Genomic DNA, 16,449 nt, shown 5'->3' on the forward strand with positions numbered 1-16,449 from the left:
AACGGAGCTGGGTCAAAAGGATATAGTACCAACATGAAAAAGTTCCCACTGGACAATGACAGAATAATCTGATTATTAAATCCCATGAGTTAATAACATTTGAAAAAAAGAGATCAACAAATAAAAAATCTTATCACTTATCATTGGAGATCATTAGGACACCAATTCCTTACTCTAAAAAGTGAAAATTAAAATAAAAGAACTGAGCATTGCTCGGTGGTTAACGAACTTGACTAGTATCCATGAGGATGCAGGTTCAATCCCTGGCCTTGTTCAGGGGGTTGGGGATTCGGCATCGCCATGAGCTGTGGTGTAGGTTGCAGACGTGGCTCAGATCCCACATTGCTGTGGCTGTGGTGTAGGCCAGCAGCTATAGTTCCGATTTGACCCCTAGCCTAGGAACCTCCATATGCCGCAGGTACAGCCCTAAAAAGACAAAAGACAAAAAAACAAAAACAAAAAACTGAGCATTGCTCTCACCTTCCCTGTAACAAATCAACTAATACAACTAAATAGCCCTACTCAACAGGAAAAATTATTTCTTATGGAAGAATTCCAGGAAAAAAGAAAAGAGAAAAAAAGAGCAGAATTGAAAACAATCTTGCAAGATCATCAATGGGTGAGACAATTAGTTGAAAGAATGATGGGAAACTTTACAGTGGAAGGATCAGATTATTATTTGAACCCCCTCAACAATCTTAACATCCCTAAAACAATCTTAGCATCCCTAAAATTATGTGCCTCCTGATATAATTAGAAGCATACATCACCACCTTAAATATTTCATCAAAAATACTTGCATCTGAATTTAGTTCTAACTTCCTATTTAGAGGAAAAACAGGATATAGAAGGATAAATTAATCACATGGCAAGAAAGCAATAGATAAATCTAGCATGTACTTCTCCAAAGACAAATGACCATTTTCTTCAAGTTAATGACATAGAAAAGAAAAAAAAAAAAATGCAGAGAAGAGGGAGAGGAAGACTTCTCCAGTTTAAAAGAGATATAACCACATCCAAGATGAAATCTGTTTTTAAAAAATTATGAATCTAGCTACATATCAATTTATGTAGCAAACATTACTGTCTATCCAAGATGGTATGAGGAACTCTTTTGCAGAGATAGGAAAACACTCTGTTTTGAGTGACAATGCGCTCTTCTTCCTCCTTTGTTAATCTATAGATATCCTTTTGCAAAGAAGCAATAGTCTCTTGTTGCTCCATTCGTTTTTTCTTATAATGCTGACATTTTGCCTGTAAGAAATTTTTCAAAAAATATAAATTATGATTAGATACAATTAGGACATACTATCTTAACAATATTGTATACACCTATCTTCACAGTTTCTATCAAGCTGCTTCATTTAAGAACATCAGAACTGAGGCTGTTTCAAATGGATGCCAGCTCCAAGAACACTGAGAAGTCATAAATGCAAAAATTGTAACAAAATCAGAGTAAAAATGGGAAAATACAGCTTATACTTGCATGCATTCAAGGTTTCATAATAAGTAAAAGGACTCAACTTCTAAAACTGATATAATTTTATATATAGGTTTAGATGAAAATAATAATCAGGAAGGGATCAATATTAGGAATGTTAAAAAGAATCAAAAATTAAAATTAAGTTATAAATGATCATTCAGGATCTCAGGTGTTTTAATCAACTTAGGGATTCATGTATTATGGGAGGCTGAAAATTCCGAGTAAGTCCCTAACCAGTAATTTTTGTTTTTTAAATGGCCACACTTGTGGCACATGGAAGTTCCCAGGCTAGTGGATGAAATGCAACTGCAGCTGACAGCCTACCATAGCCACAGCCATGCTGGAACCAGGCCACATCTGTGACCTACACTGAAGCTTTGCAGCAATGGGATCCTTAGCCCACTAAGTGAGACCAGGGATAGAATCTACTTCCTCATGTTTACTAGTTGGATTCTTAACCCGCTGAGCCACAACAGGAACTCCCTAACCAATAATTTATTAATAAATAATATGTTCCCCAAGATTTATATGAGGGAATATAAATTTTATTTTATTTTATTTTTTTGTCTTTTTAGGGCCATACTCATGGCATATGGAAATTCCCAGACTAGAGGTTGAATCTTATACCACAGCCACAGCAACACAGGATCCAAGCCATGTCTGCAACCTGCACCACAGCTCACAGCAACATCAGATCCTCAACCCACTGAGCAAGGCAGGGACCAAAGCCACGTCCTCATGGATAATAGTTGGGTTTGTTACTGCTAAGTCACAACGGGCACTCTGGAATATAAATCTTGAATACTCTCTTGTCTTCAGTGAAATATCACTGGTCTGGTTTTCCTTTATTCCATAGCTTTCATCCCTCAGTGTCTTTTGAAAGCTCATTATCAACAGCACAATCACTGTTACTATTAATACACTTTTTATAAAGCTCAGGAGAAAACTCTATCCCTATCTGGCCTGAATAATACTAAGATATACCACTTTCAGAAGAGGATGCCATATCTAAGCACAGTTTATCTGCTGTGTCAAGTGTCAAGTTTGTGGAGACTTTGGGGGGTAGAGGGGAGACTCAGCTTCAGGTCCTATACCATCTCCCAGTAACTACCAGCTATACCCAGAACTGATCCTCGGCCTCAGCCCCACCCTGAAAGCCAGGAAGTAGCTCAACAGCCAAGTGACATAGGTCCCAGTTCCACCTCTATCTACAAATTAGCCATGAAACTAGAATAAGTAAATTTTGCAAGGTTTCGAGATGTAAAAGATATAGGAATCAATTGTATTTCTCCTGAGTCATTCTATGAGGCCAGTATTCCCTACTACCAAAATCAGACAACACAAGAAAAGAGAACCACAAATCAACATCCTTTAAACGTTGATGCAAAATCTCAACAAGTTACTAGCAAACCAAATTTAGCAGCATAGCAAACCAAATTGAGCAGCATAATTAAAAGGATTATATGCCATGTCCAAGTGGGATTTATTCCTGGAATGCAGGAATGGTTCAACATATGAAAAAACCAATGTAATACACTACATTAACAAAATAAAAGGGAAAAAAAAAAGCCATCTCAACTAACGCAGAGGCAGTATTTAACAAAATCCAACACCCTTTCATGATAAAAACAGTCAGCAAACTAGGTAGGAAACTACCTCAACATAACATTAGCCATCTATTTGAACATCATACTCAACACTAAAAAACTGAAAGCCTTTCCTCTAATATCAGGAAGCAGACAAAGATGCTTGCATTCACCATTTCTATTCCACATAGTACTGGAGGTCCTAGCCAGAGAGTCAGAGCAATAAATAAATAAATAAATAAATAAAGGCATCCAAATTGGAAAGGAAGAAGTAAAATTATCTCTGTTCACAGATGATAAGATTATTGAATCACTGTGCTGTGATTCATTCTAAAGAATGGAACATGGAATATTCCATATGGACTATCGAGGGACCCCACATAGCCAAAACGATCTTGAAAAAGAACAAAGTTAAAGCTCTCACACTCCCTGATTTCAAAGTTTACTACAAAGCCAAAGTAATCAAAACAATGTAGTACTGGCAGAAAAAACTAATGGGGTAGAACAGAGACCCCAAAATAATCTGGCAGATATATGGTCAAGACCATTCAGTGTGAGAAAGAACAGGATTTGCCCAACAATTGCTGGTGGGAAAACTAGGTATCTACATGTAAAAAATGAAACTGGACCCTTATCTTACACATATACAAAAATTAACAAAATGGACCAAAGGTCTAAATGTACAGGCTAAAACTATAAAACTCTTAGAAGAAAACATAAGGCAAAAGCTTCATGACACTGGATTGGGCAATCATATCTTAGTTATGACACCAAAAGCACAAGCAACAGAAGAAAAAATAGGTAAATTTGACTTCATAAAAATTTAAAACTTTTGTGCAATCAAAAGGATACTATTGGAGTTCCCGATGCAGCATAGCAGGTTAAATATCCTGCTTTGTTTCTATAGCAGAGTGGGTTTGATCCCTGACCCAGAACAGTGGGTTAGGGATCTGCTATTGCTGCAGCTGTGACTCAGATTTGATCCCTGGCCCAGGAACTTCCATACACCATGGGTGCAGCCAGCAAAAATAATAAATAAATAAATAGGATGTTATTAACAGAGCAAAATGGCAATCAACAGAATGAGAGAAAATATTTGCAAATAATATATGTGATAAGGAATCAATACCCAGAATAAACAAAGAACTCCAAGTCAATAAAAACATAAGTCTGATTTTAAAATGGGCAAAGGGGAGTCCGCATTGTGGCTCAGCTGTAAGGAACCCGACTAGTATGAATGAGGACGTAGGTTCTGTCCCTGGCCTCGCTCAGTGGGTTAAGGGTCCAGCGTTGTTGTGGCTGGGGGGCAGGTTGGCAGCTGCAGCTCTAATTCGACCACTAGCCTGGGAATTTCCACATGCCGTGGTGCAGCCCTAAAAAGACAATAAATAAATAAATAATAAAATGGGCATTGAATAGACATTTCTTTAAAAAAAGATACACAATGGCCAATAAGCACATCACTAACCATCAGGGAAATACAAATTAAAATCACAATGAGGGGAGTTCCCACTGAGTCTCAACAGGTTACAAACCCGACTAGTATCCATGAGGATGTAGGTTTGATCCCTGGCCTCACTCAGTGGGTTAAAGATCCAGAGTTGCCACAAGTTGTGGTGTAGGTTGCAAATGGGGCTCAGATCTGGCGTTGCTGTTTGGCTTTGGGGTAGGATGGCAGCTGCAGCTCCAATCCAACCCCTAGCCTGGAAACTTCCATATGCCCCAGGTGCAGCCCTAAAAAGCAAAAAACAAAAAAATCCACAATGAGATACCACTTCATAACCATTAGGACAAGCACTATTAACAAGAACAGAAAATAGCAAGTATGGCTAAGAAGTATTTGGAGAAATTAGAATCCTTGTGCATTGCTGCTGGGAATATAAATGGTATAGCCTCTCTGGAAAATAGCATGGCAGTTCCTCCAAAAATTAAGCACAAAACTACCATATAACCCAGCAATCCCACTTCTGGGTATACACCAAAAAAGAATTGAAAGCAAGCACTTGAGCAGATATCCATACATCCACATTGAAAGCAACATTCACCATAGCCAAAAGGTGGAAACAACCCAAGTGTCTATTGACAACTAGTATTATTCTATAATGAATAAACAAAATAACATGTGAATTAATGAATATACAAAATAAACAGGTGACCTCTGAATAATTTGGGAGTTGAGGCACCAATAATCAGTACAGTTGGAAATTCATGTATAACTTATAGTCAACCCTCAGTATCCACAGTTCCTCCACATCTGTGGATTCAACCAACTGCAATTATGAAGTACTGCAGTATTTATTACTTTAAAAAAATCTGCATATAAGTAGATATGCACAGTTCAAACCCATGCTGTTCAAGGGTCAACTGTACATACAAGGGAATATTATCCACCCTTAAAAAGGAAGAAAATTCTGACACATGCTACAACATGGATGAATCTTGAACACATTATGCTAAATGAAATAAGCCAGTCATAAAAGGACAAATATTGTATGATTCTACTTCTGAGGTAGAGTAGTCAAATTAAAAGAGACATAAAGTAGAATGGTGGTTGCCAGAAGCTATAGGGAATGAGGAACGGAGAGTTACCGTTTAATGAGTATGGAGTTTTAGTTGAGAAGATTAAGAAAGTTCTGCATGAATGGTGAGAATGGTTGTATAACAATGTGAATATATTTAATACCACTGAAATGAAACAGGAAATACAAACATTTACACTACCATCCAAAAATGTTAAACCCTTAAGAGGTAAATCTGGTAAAACATATAGAAGACCAGTACACTCCCAATTATTAAACACTGATGAGCAAAGTTAAGGAAGACCTAAACAAATGGAGAGACATATCATGTTCATGGACCAGAACATTCGATATTATTGAGATGCCAATTCTTTCCAAATGGATCTACATATACAATAAAATCCCAGCAGGCTTTTTTTCCTTTTTTTTTTTTTTTTTTTGGTAGAAATCAACAAGCGGGAGTTCTCTGTGGCACAGCAAGTTAAGGATCTAGCACTATCACTGCAGCAACTTGGGTCACTGCTCTGGCACAGGTTTGACCCCTGTCCTGGGAACTTTTGCATGGCATGGGTACTGCCAAAAAGAAAAAAAGCTAACACAATATTGAAAAAGAACAAAAGTAAAAGACTTAGAGTGCCTGATTTCAACATTAACAGTAATCGAAGCAATATAGTTCTGGTGTAAAAGCAGATACGTACATCAATGGAACAAGACAGTCCAGAAATAGACTCACACACATACATAACTGGATTTCCACCAAAGATACAAAGATAATCTGGTGGAGAAAGCATAGTCTTTTTAAAAATAGTAGTGGAATAATAGGCATGGTAACCTTGGGCTACGCAAAGTTTTTTTTTAGACACAAATCTAAAAAACAATCTATTAAAATAAAAATAAGTTGGAACTTCATACAAATTTAAGAACTCCTTGAAAAGACCACTGAGACAGAAATGAAGTGACAGCAATTTAAAAAGTTAAACATATACTTATCATACAACTCAGCAACTCTAGTCTTAGTCTACCAAAGAAAAATGAAAGCACATGTTCACAGAAAGACTAACAGAAATGTTGTAAGAGCTTTATTTGTAATAGACAGAAACTGGAAACGTCAAATGTCCATCAACAAGTAAATCAATAAACTACAGTATATCCATACAATGGAATAAACTGTTAATACATCCAGCAACATGAAGGAATCTTGAAATAATTACATTGAGTAAAAGATGATCAATGATTTTGATACAGGAAGACAAGAATATAGCCATTTTGGAAAAGGACTGTGAGGAAACAACCTTGAGCAAATGGCTTTGACAGACCTGGTAAAAGAAAATGTCTCAAGGCTTGGGCCTCTGAGACAATACCCAGGGACCCAGAAGAATAAAAGATTATCTCTGTTCCACTGATATATGAACATAGTTTCCAAAGGACAACAGTAGAACCATAAATCCACCACAAAGTAAAATCACCGAACTCCCAGTTCCCTGAAAGATACAGATAAGGCCTAACACACATTCCTAAGTTGTTTTTGCAGGAAGCAGAACCCCACCAGATGTAAGCTGATGAATGCAAGCATGTAGACCCTAAACTGGCTGAAATTAGAATGTTGATGATACTCAGACTCAAAACTTCACCTCGATGGCAATCAATCTGAGAATTGAGCTGACCAGGCACCCTGCACCCCCCTCATTTACACTGCCTTTCAAACCTCTTCTCTGAAAGTCCTCTAGAATTTGGTACTCTTTTCTACCTTCTCCCTGTGTATAAGCTATCCTTTCAATAAAAATCTCTGCTTGCCTAAGAATCTTGTTGGAGCAATATTCATTTCTATGATATTATTGTCCAAGAATCTGGAGAAGGCCCAGTAACAATTTAATAGGCTATATCATCCTTCCTGTATTTCCTTCCTCCTACACCTAGGTATCAATTATTTCTAAGATAGTCATGTATTAGGAATATCTTCCTTACTTTAATATACTTTAGATCTATTTTCTCATTTGGTCCTAAGAAACTCAGTCTCATTTTTTCCATGAGTTTTTTTTTTTTTTTTTTTTTTTTGGTCTTTTGTCTTTTTAGGGCTGCACCCGCAGCATAAGGAGGTTCCCAGGCTCGGGGTGTAATCGGAGCTACAGCTGCCGGCCTACACCACAGCTATAGCAATGAGGGATCCAAGCTGTGTCTGCGATCTACACCACAGCTCACGGCAACACTGGATCCTTAACCCACTGAGTGAGGCCAGGGATCAAACCCGCAACCTCATGGTTCCTAGTGGGATTTGTTTCCTCTGTGTCACTATGGGAACTCTTTCCACAAGTATTTTGGAAAGCTAAAGTCAAGAGAAGAATTCAACGCAAAGTAAAAAAAAAAAAAAAAAATTGAAGCTAAAGAATTTGTGGAGAAGTGTATAAAAGAGCTTTGTGGCTTTACCCTGGGTGATTTGGATAACACATAATAATTAGAGCAGAGAGTATAGCACTGGAATTTTTTTCCTGCTTTTTAAAAGTTTTAATAATAAGGAAATATTTTGTGTTATTTCAACTTTCAATAGTAAATAAATATATAGAGAAAGAATAAAAATAAACATGGAATTGAATTACTTTATGATTGTTACACTGCCATGGATAAGGTTAAAATTATAAAGTAGCATTAGATTTTGGCAAGAAAAGAATGCTTATTTTAATATTTGAGGTAAACACTAAAAGAACAGTAAAAATCAGTTTCCTGATCCATATATTCCCTATGAAGAAAGAAGAAAGACAGACATTCTGATCTGATTACACTGACTTAAAACTAAAATTAGCTGCTTAGAACTTTAGAGGGCCCAAAAGTTTATCAAACTATATCCAAAGAAATTAACACATTGGTCTAAGTACAGAAAAAGGAAAACTGCACTGCAGAACATAGAAACTGCAAATACAAGTTGTCTTTTAGTTTCTGCATTTTCCCAGCAATCTCTCAATAACAATCTTTTTATGGTCAAACATGTTATTTTTCTTGATCTCTTAGCCACATATATACAAAAATCAATGTTTCCTTTCTCTCAACTGCAAAATATGCAGCACTAAACCACTCTAAAATTGGAAGAAGCATATGCCAAAAAAAAAAAAAAAAAAGAAGAATATGGAGTTCCCATCGTGGCTCAGTGGAAACAAATCTGACTAGGAACCATGAGGTTCGATCCCTGGCCTCGCTCAGTGGGTTAAGGATCCAGAGTTACCATGACCTGTGGTGTAAGTCGCAAACGAGGCTCAGATCTGGCACTGCTGTGGGTCTGGCATAGGCCAGTGACTACAGCTCCGATTAGACCCCTAGCACGGGAACCTCCCATATGCTGCTGATATGGTCCTAAAAAGCAAAAAAAAAACAAAAACAAAAACAAAAAAAAAAGGAAAGAGAATATGCTTCAAGCTGTACCATAATTGTTTTCCAGGAGCACTTTCATCTTCAAGAAAGCACAGATTGACTGGTATAGAACGGAATACATGACTAGTCTGCAAAAGAGTTCCCATTGTGACTCAGTGGGTTAGGAGCCTGACATAGTGTCTGTGAGTATGCAGGTTTGATCCCTGGCCTCATTCAGTGGGTTAAGGACCTGGTGTTGCCACAAGCTGTGGTGTAGGTCACAGATGCAGCTGATATGAGTGCCAAATGTAAGTAGAGTAGTCAAAAAAGGAATCCCTGAGAGATGGTGATCTAACACCTCAGTAAGAAATTACAAACCATGCAGCAATTGTTAAAAAAGCATACACTGGGGTTCCCACTGTAGCTCAGTGGTAACAAACCCAACTAGGATCCATGAGGATGCAGATTTGATCCCTGGCCTTGCTCAACGGGTTAAGGATCTGGTGTTGCCGTGAGCTGTGATGTAGGTCGCAGACAAGGCTCAGATCCTGCATTGCTGTGGCTGTAGTGTAGGCTGGCAGCTGCAGCTCCAATTGGACCCCTAGCCTGGGAACTTCCATATACTGCCCTAAAAAGCAAAAAACAAAAGCCAAAAACAAAAACAAAAAAACACCCCACAAATTCCCTGAGGTGAGAATGCTAAAAAAAAGCAAGAATGTCAATGTGGTTGGAGCAGAATAAGCAAGAGGTACAGTATTAAAGTCAGAAGGTAACATGATGCCAAATCGTATTAAGACCAAAATAGGAGAAAAATGAAGGTGACTTGGACCAGAGTGGAGACCAAAAGAAGAAAGTTTGAGGAGGAAATTCAGGAACTCGGTTTCAGACATGTAAGTTCTAGGTGCCTGTTAAACATCCAATAGAGATATCAAATATGATGAAGGATGTGACTCTAATTAAGACAAGAAGTCTGGGCTATAGATTTAAAGGTGCTGTGAGTTAGACTGAGCATCACCAAAGGAGTTAGAATTTATAGAAAAGAGAGAAGGTCTAAGGAATGAATTGTGAAATCTCAACACTAAGAGGTTAGGAAGATGAGAAGAATCAGCAAAGAAGGTGAAGAATAACCAGTGAGGTCAGACGAAAACCAGAAGAGAGGATGTTCTGGAAACCAAGCAAAGAAAGAATTTCAAGGCAACGACAATGATAGGTCAAGTAAGATAAGGACCACTGAATTAAGCAACATAGAAGTCATCTATGACCTTGACAAGCTGTTTCAACACAATCCTGTAAGAAAATGCGTAACTCAGTACCTGCAAAGCTTTATGCTCCTTCTGAAGCTCTCCTATTTTATTCTGTTGCTGGCAAACCCTATTTAGAGATTCATCCTCCATTTCACCAATTTTTGATTTCACACTCTCCATAATTTGTTCCAAATCATTAGCTCGTTGTTCCTGATCTGCTGCTCGGCTCTGTTCTAGCTGAAGTTCATTTCTAATAACAGACAAACAATTCCTTCTCTTAGTAATAAAAATAAATCATTCCAACAAACATATCCATCTAACAACATAATGAGTTTATAAAATTTCTTATAACACAAACCAACAGAAGAAATATAGGGAACCATTACATATCTAAGCTAAGTAAAAGACCTACTTACCTTTCAAAAATACTTTTTAACTTAATATTTAACCAAAGTGGAAAATTAAATTTCAAGATTCTTTTCAAGGGTTTAGAATGCATACCACTTGAACAGAAACAATTCAAGAGATTTTTTTTTTCCATTTTCTTACTTAAGCTGCGTATTAGTTTCTATGAGCTCCCGGATCATGTTCTGTTGACGTGATGTTTCTTCCATCAAAGTTTTTAAATTCTCTCTCATCCTTTGTGATGACTGTTTGTCAAAAATGATGAGATCTACATTTTTTGAAATGTAATACACATAGTAAAGATAAAGGTGAGGAAAAAAATTTTAAGATCAAAAATTTTTAAAGCAAAGAGAAATGTTTTTAATCTTAAAAAACAGTTAAGATCTGATTACCTTTCATATCTGTTCTTTTAACTAGAGATAACGGTTTCAAGCCATGTGTCATCAACAGCACATTTATGCTTTCCCATTCTTCTTCTTCCCGCTACAATTACAAGGAGAGAGAAATGAATCAACCTTAAAGTGAAGAAATACTCTCTTATATATAATTTCCTTTGTTTTCAGAATAACAGACTTTTTCTCCAAAAGCTTTAGTATGAACGTTTATACACATATAATGACTAAAATTAAAACAAAATTGGCAAACAAAAAGGATGCAAATAAGCACACATAATTACATTATGTAATTCCAGAATACTTATATATAGGCTTTGGTGGATAAATTAAACAAAAAAACTGGTAATTTCAATGAACCAAACAGACCTTAGGTTTTTGACTTAACTGAACCAGACCAGGCCCCACTCAAAATAATACAATCTAATTTGCAGTTTTAGTTTAACTGAATAGTAAAGGAAGGGTGAGTCACTCAGAAACAAGTGTCACCTCAACAATGACTAGGGTCCAAGAAAATCAAACTGTAACTGACTGGTCAGAGCCAATAATTTAAACAGTTCCTTGTAGAGTAGACAAGGTCTAACTTATGAAAAGGAACCTCACCATCTAGGTAATGATTATAGTAGAATCATTCTGAAAGACACTCAAGATTTGTATTTCTGATTCTAAATGTGTATTTATACCATAAACCTGAGAGGGGAACTCTAACTCTCTAGATTAAGTAAATAAAAACCTAAAAATGGGAAAAAAAAATAAGAATATGATATACAGCTGAAAACAGAAACAGAAATGACTTTTTAAAATGACACACTTAGGAGTTCCCGTCATGGCTCAGTGGTTAATGAATCCAACTAGGAACCATGAGGTTGCAGGTTTGATTCCTGGTCTTGCTCAGTGGGTTAAGGATCCGGTGTTGCTGTGAGCTGTGGTGTAGGGCGCAGATGTGGCTAGGATCTGGTGTTGCTGTGGTTCTGGCGTAGGCCAGCGGCTATAGCTCCGATTAGACCCCTAGCCTGGGAACCTCCATATGCCGCGGGAGCGACCCTAGAAAAAGGCAAAAAGACAAAAAATAAATAAATAAAAATAAAATAAAATGACACATTTAAATCCATGATATTAATACTTTTATAATGGGCTCTTTAAGTATAAAGCTCAATTTTGAAATCACTGTGTGAAGTATTTTGTGTGCTTTTTAAAATACCTTAACTATCTTATGTAGTATAGGTATAACATAAGTACATTTGTGAAAAGGTAATTTGAGTGAATTTTCAATCTATTTAAATGCCTAAAGATACATTTTATACACTTTTACTAGTGTATAGTATATAAATATTACAATAGCTTTAAGTTTAAAAATTTAGATAATTCTTGAAAGTACAAATAAAAGTATTACAACTCTCCACATCCATATGCCCCTCAGACATTAAAAGTGTACCAAGATAGATAAGCAACAAGGATATATCATATAGCAATGGAATTATAGCTATTATCTTATAATAACTTTTAATGAAGTATAATCTATAAAAACACTAATTCATGAGTTCCCGTTGTGGCTCAGTGGTAATGAACCTGACTAGTATCCACAAGGATGCAGGTTCAATCCCCAGCCTCGCTTAGCGGGTTAAGGATCCAGCATTGCCGTGAGCTGTGGTGTAGGTCACAGATGAGGCTCGGATCTGGAGTTGCTATGGCTGTGGTGTAGGCTGGCAGCTGCAGCTCTAAGGACCTCTAGCCTGGGAACTTCCATATGCCGTGCACACAGCTTAAAAGACAAACAAACAAACAAAAAAAACGGATTCACTACATTGTACACCTGAAACTAACATAATACTGTAAATCAACTATACTTCAATTTAAAAAATTATTCTGATGACTCTCTGATAGCACTATGACTCACAGTGCCAAACAACATTTTCCCTTATTTATATCTTCTAATCATAAAGATTAATGACACACAACTACAATTACTGCTGCTATATGTTTAGGAGCCAAAAGCTCTGTGTGGATATACAAGTAGATGTCTACTATGACTCGTAAGAACAAAATGTTCTATAAATAATGTTGTGCACTGTGAATGACCAAATTACACATATTGTTCCCTGATAGCTCTTTAAATAGAAAGAATAACATAACTGTTGCCAAATTCTGAAAGTAGTTGAGAATGGCATTTTCCAAAGTATGTGCTACATAACATCAGTCTACAGAAATATTCATCAGATTAGTGTTAAGTAAGTAGGAAATACTATATACTAAAGCCTGCTTTTGGAGACTGATGGTATTGTGAAATCTTAGAATATTGCTATCATGTAATAGTCTTTAACCCATCATTTCCCAAGATGATTTTATTAAAGAAGGCTTTATTAAGTTTTTTCACATTTGTAAATGTGGGATTCTTTGACATATACTATGAAAAACACTGGTTTCAAATATTTCAAGTTTACCTGTTTTTCAGTCATGACACTGGTTGATGATTTGCTGGATTCCTGGGCTTTAGGGGCTGCTGTAGATACAGTTTCTTTTGTAGAATCAAAAGACATAAAGACTGGCAATAAAAAATTGTGAGTTGCCTAAATTAAAAAAGAAAAAAGAGCATTAAAAGAAAAAGGTATTGAAAAGAACCTACTACTCATAGGCAATTTAAGCATTCCCGTGTCAAACTCTTATAACTTCTAAGAAACCGATTTTTAAGAATTTTATAATGGAGTTCCCACTGCGGCTCAGTGGTAACAAATCCAACTAGTATCCATGAGGATGTGGGTTCAATCCCTGGTCTTGCTTAGTGGGTTAAGGATCCAGTGTTGCCATGAGCTGTGATGTAGATCACAGACATGGCTCAGATCTGGCATGGCTGTGGCTGTGGCTGTGGCTATGGCTGGCAGCTGCAGCTCCAATTGGATCCCAGCCTGGGAACTTCCATGTGCCACAGGTGTGGCCCTAAAAAAAAAAAAAAAAGAGAGAGAGAGAATTTTGTAATTTTATAATGTTCTCTTCTAGAAATAAAACATAGAGTTTTACACATACACACAAAGAAAACTATTTGTTTTAAATAGATAACGTGAAAAGCAAGCAATGCTAACAAATAAACTTATTTTTTTGGAAGCTGCTTCCCAAAAAACTAAAAGAACTGTATCTGATCCAAGGTTACAGGCCAGTCTAACAATTCACTAGATTAACTCTAGGGCAAATGAAGTGCCACATTCTTAGGTGGTCTCTTTTTATAAGTGGATCAAAAGCTAGCAACAGAGGATGCTGTTTGGCACACATAAAATTTATACTCGGTCTACCCTCTCATCAGTACTCTTGCTGCCTAAGACTCTGCCATTCTATAGGAAAAAGTTTTTTTGGATTCTTTGATATCTAATTCCTCCTTTCCAAAGGTACAATCACATACGCTTTCATTAGCATGATGGAATCTTAAGAGTTTGAAAGAACTTTGGTAAATCTCTAGCTGTACATAGCTGGCAGGACAGAGTGTTGGGAGAACTGTACCAATATATCAGGTGCTTTAACTATCTGAGACCGAGAGAAATAAAATGATCTTCCCAGGACTCACTAGAAGTAGGCTTCCCTGCCTCAGTTCCATATTTCTTGCAAAGCATCCTCTGTACTCCTATGACTTCTTCAGATATTGAAATCCAACTAAACAATTTTCTAGTCACCAATAATTCATTTTAAGCTAAACCTAGTAACATGTTACAAATTATCAAATTCTGCCATTTTTGCTGCTTGACATCATAGAGTACTCTCTCTCCTTAAACTGTGGCTTCCTTCAACAACTCAATCACCCACTATTTTCATTCTCCACCCCCCCAAACTTTTTTTTTTTTTCAGCCTTTTCAAGGGCCGCACCCACGGCATATGGAGGTTCCCAGGCTAGGGGTCTAGTCAGAGTTGTTGCTGCCAGCCTACGCCAGAGCCACAGCAATGTGGGGTCCGTGCTGCGTCTGCAACTACACCACAGCTCACGGCAGTGCCGGATCCTTTGTCTTTTTAGCTATTTCTTGGGCCACTTCCGAGGCATATGGCGGTTCCCAGGCTAGGGGTCAAATCGGAGCTGTAGCCACCGGCCTACGCCAGAGCCACAGCAACGTGGGATCTGAGCCGCGTCTGCGACCTACACCACAGCTCATGGCAATGCCAGATCCTTAACCCACTGAGCAAGGCCAGGGATTGAACCTACAACCTCATGGTTCCTAGTTGGATTCGTTAACCACTGAGCCATGACGGGAACTCCCCAAACTTTGTTTTAAATATACTTTTGCAAAATATCAGCCAACTTACTACCTTTTGGCTAGTTTTTAAACTTTTTATCAGAACTTTTCAAAAATACATAGGAGTAGAGAAAGAGTACAATGACCTCTTAATGAAATAAGAGTATTTCATTAATCCAACTTCAGTGATAACCAATATTCTTCCATACTTATTTCTTCTTCACTCATAGTTCAATATACATCTCTAATAAATATACTCTTTTAAAACATAATACCATTGTCACAACCAACTATATTAAAATAATTCCTTACTATCACTTAATATCTATTCCGTGTTCAATTTTCCCCCCAAATGTCTTAAAAAGTCTTGATGTTTGTTTGTTTTTTCAAATCAAGTCCACATACAGCACTCCTAATTTTCTCTTTATCTGTAACAGTCTCACTCATCTTCTTCCACTCTCTCTTTTTTTAAAAAAACCTGCCATATTTGTTGAAAAAATACGCCATTTGTCTTACACAATTAGCCACATTTCAGATTGGGCTTGTTGTATCCATATCATTTAACATACTTCTTCATTCCATATGTTTCTTGTAAAATGGTTACATGTAGAGGTTTTATTATATTAGGTTCAGTATTTTTTGGCAAGAATGCCTCAGAGGTAATGCTGTGTTCTTTCTACTGCACCACCATCAGGACTCACCGAGTTTTAAAGTAGGAAGAATATGTCTGTAGACCAGACATAAGGGAGGCGAATATCAATGTAAGAGAATCCCCAAAGTGTGAGAAGCTACATATTCTGATAATCTTCCCAACAGCCACACCAGATCTCTTTCAGATCTTCAAAGTGTCAGCCCCCTCTAGGTTCAAAGCCCTAGGCGCTCTTATCCTCTTCACTTGGTTAACTCATACTTGACCTTCAGATCTCGATTTAAATTTCCTTCAGGGAAATCCCCCCTGATCCCATGACTAGATTGGGTCCTCTTGTTATATGCTCTTGTAGCACTATAAAGAGTAAAGTATAAAGGCTTAGACTTCACAGTCCAATGGCTTGAGTGACTATTACCTTAATCATTTATTAAACTGTGTGATATGGCCAAACTCATTAACATCTTTGAGCTTTGATTTCTATCTTCGTAAAAGAGAAAACAGAGTACTACCTGTATCTCATAGGTAGACAACATATAGGATTAAGTTAAAAAACATATAGAAAGTATTTAGAATAACTACCTGGAACATAGAAACTTACGAGATAACTGGTAGTCATTGTCA

The 16,449-nt window shown here is 37.1% G+C and overlaps 1 protein-coding gene across 4 annotated transcripts in view; it reads right to left on the bottom strand.

The window, feature by feature from the left end:
• Nucleotides 1–16,449, bottom strand: part of CEP70 (centrosomal protein 70) — an 81,269-nt gene that overhangs the window by 40,875 nt on the left and 23,945 nt on the right. For all 4 annotated transcript variants that reach the window (XM_013982061.2, XM_003358573.5, XM_003358572.5 and 1 more), the window contains exons 3-7: nt 13,410–13,535; nt 10,969–11,059; nt 10,721–10,844; nt 10,241–10,421; nt 1,085–1,254 (exon numbers count right to left, since the gene is read on the bottom strand). In XM_013982061.2, coding sequence (XP_013837515.2) covers nt 1,085–1,254; nt 10,241–10,421; nt 10,721–10,844; nt 10,969–11,059; nt 13,410–13,535 — 692 coding nt within the window. The remainder of the gene's footprint in view (nt 1–1,084; nt 1,255–10,240; nt 10,422–10,720; nt 10,845–10,968; nt 11,060–13,409; nt 13,536–16,449) is intronic.

This window comes from Sus scrofa, chromosome 13, assembly GCF_000003025.6.
Source record: "Sus scrofa isolate TJ Tabasco breed Duroc chromosome 13, Sscrofa11.1, whole genome shotgun sequence".
NCBI classification, from domain to species: Eukaryota; Metazoa; Chordata; class Mammalia; order Artiodactyla; family Suidae; genus Sus; species Sus scrofa.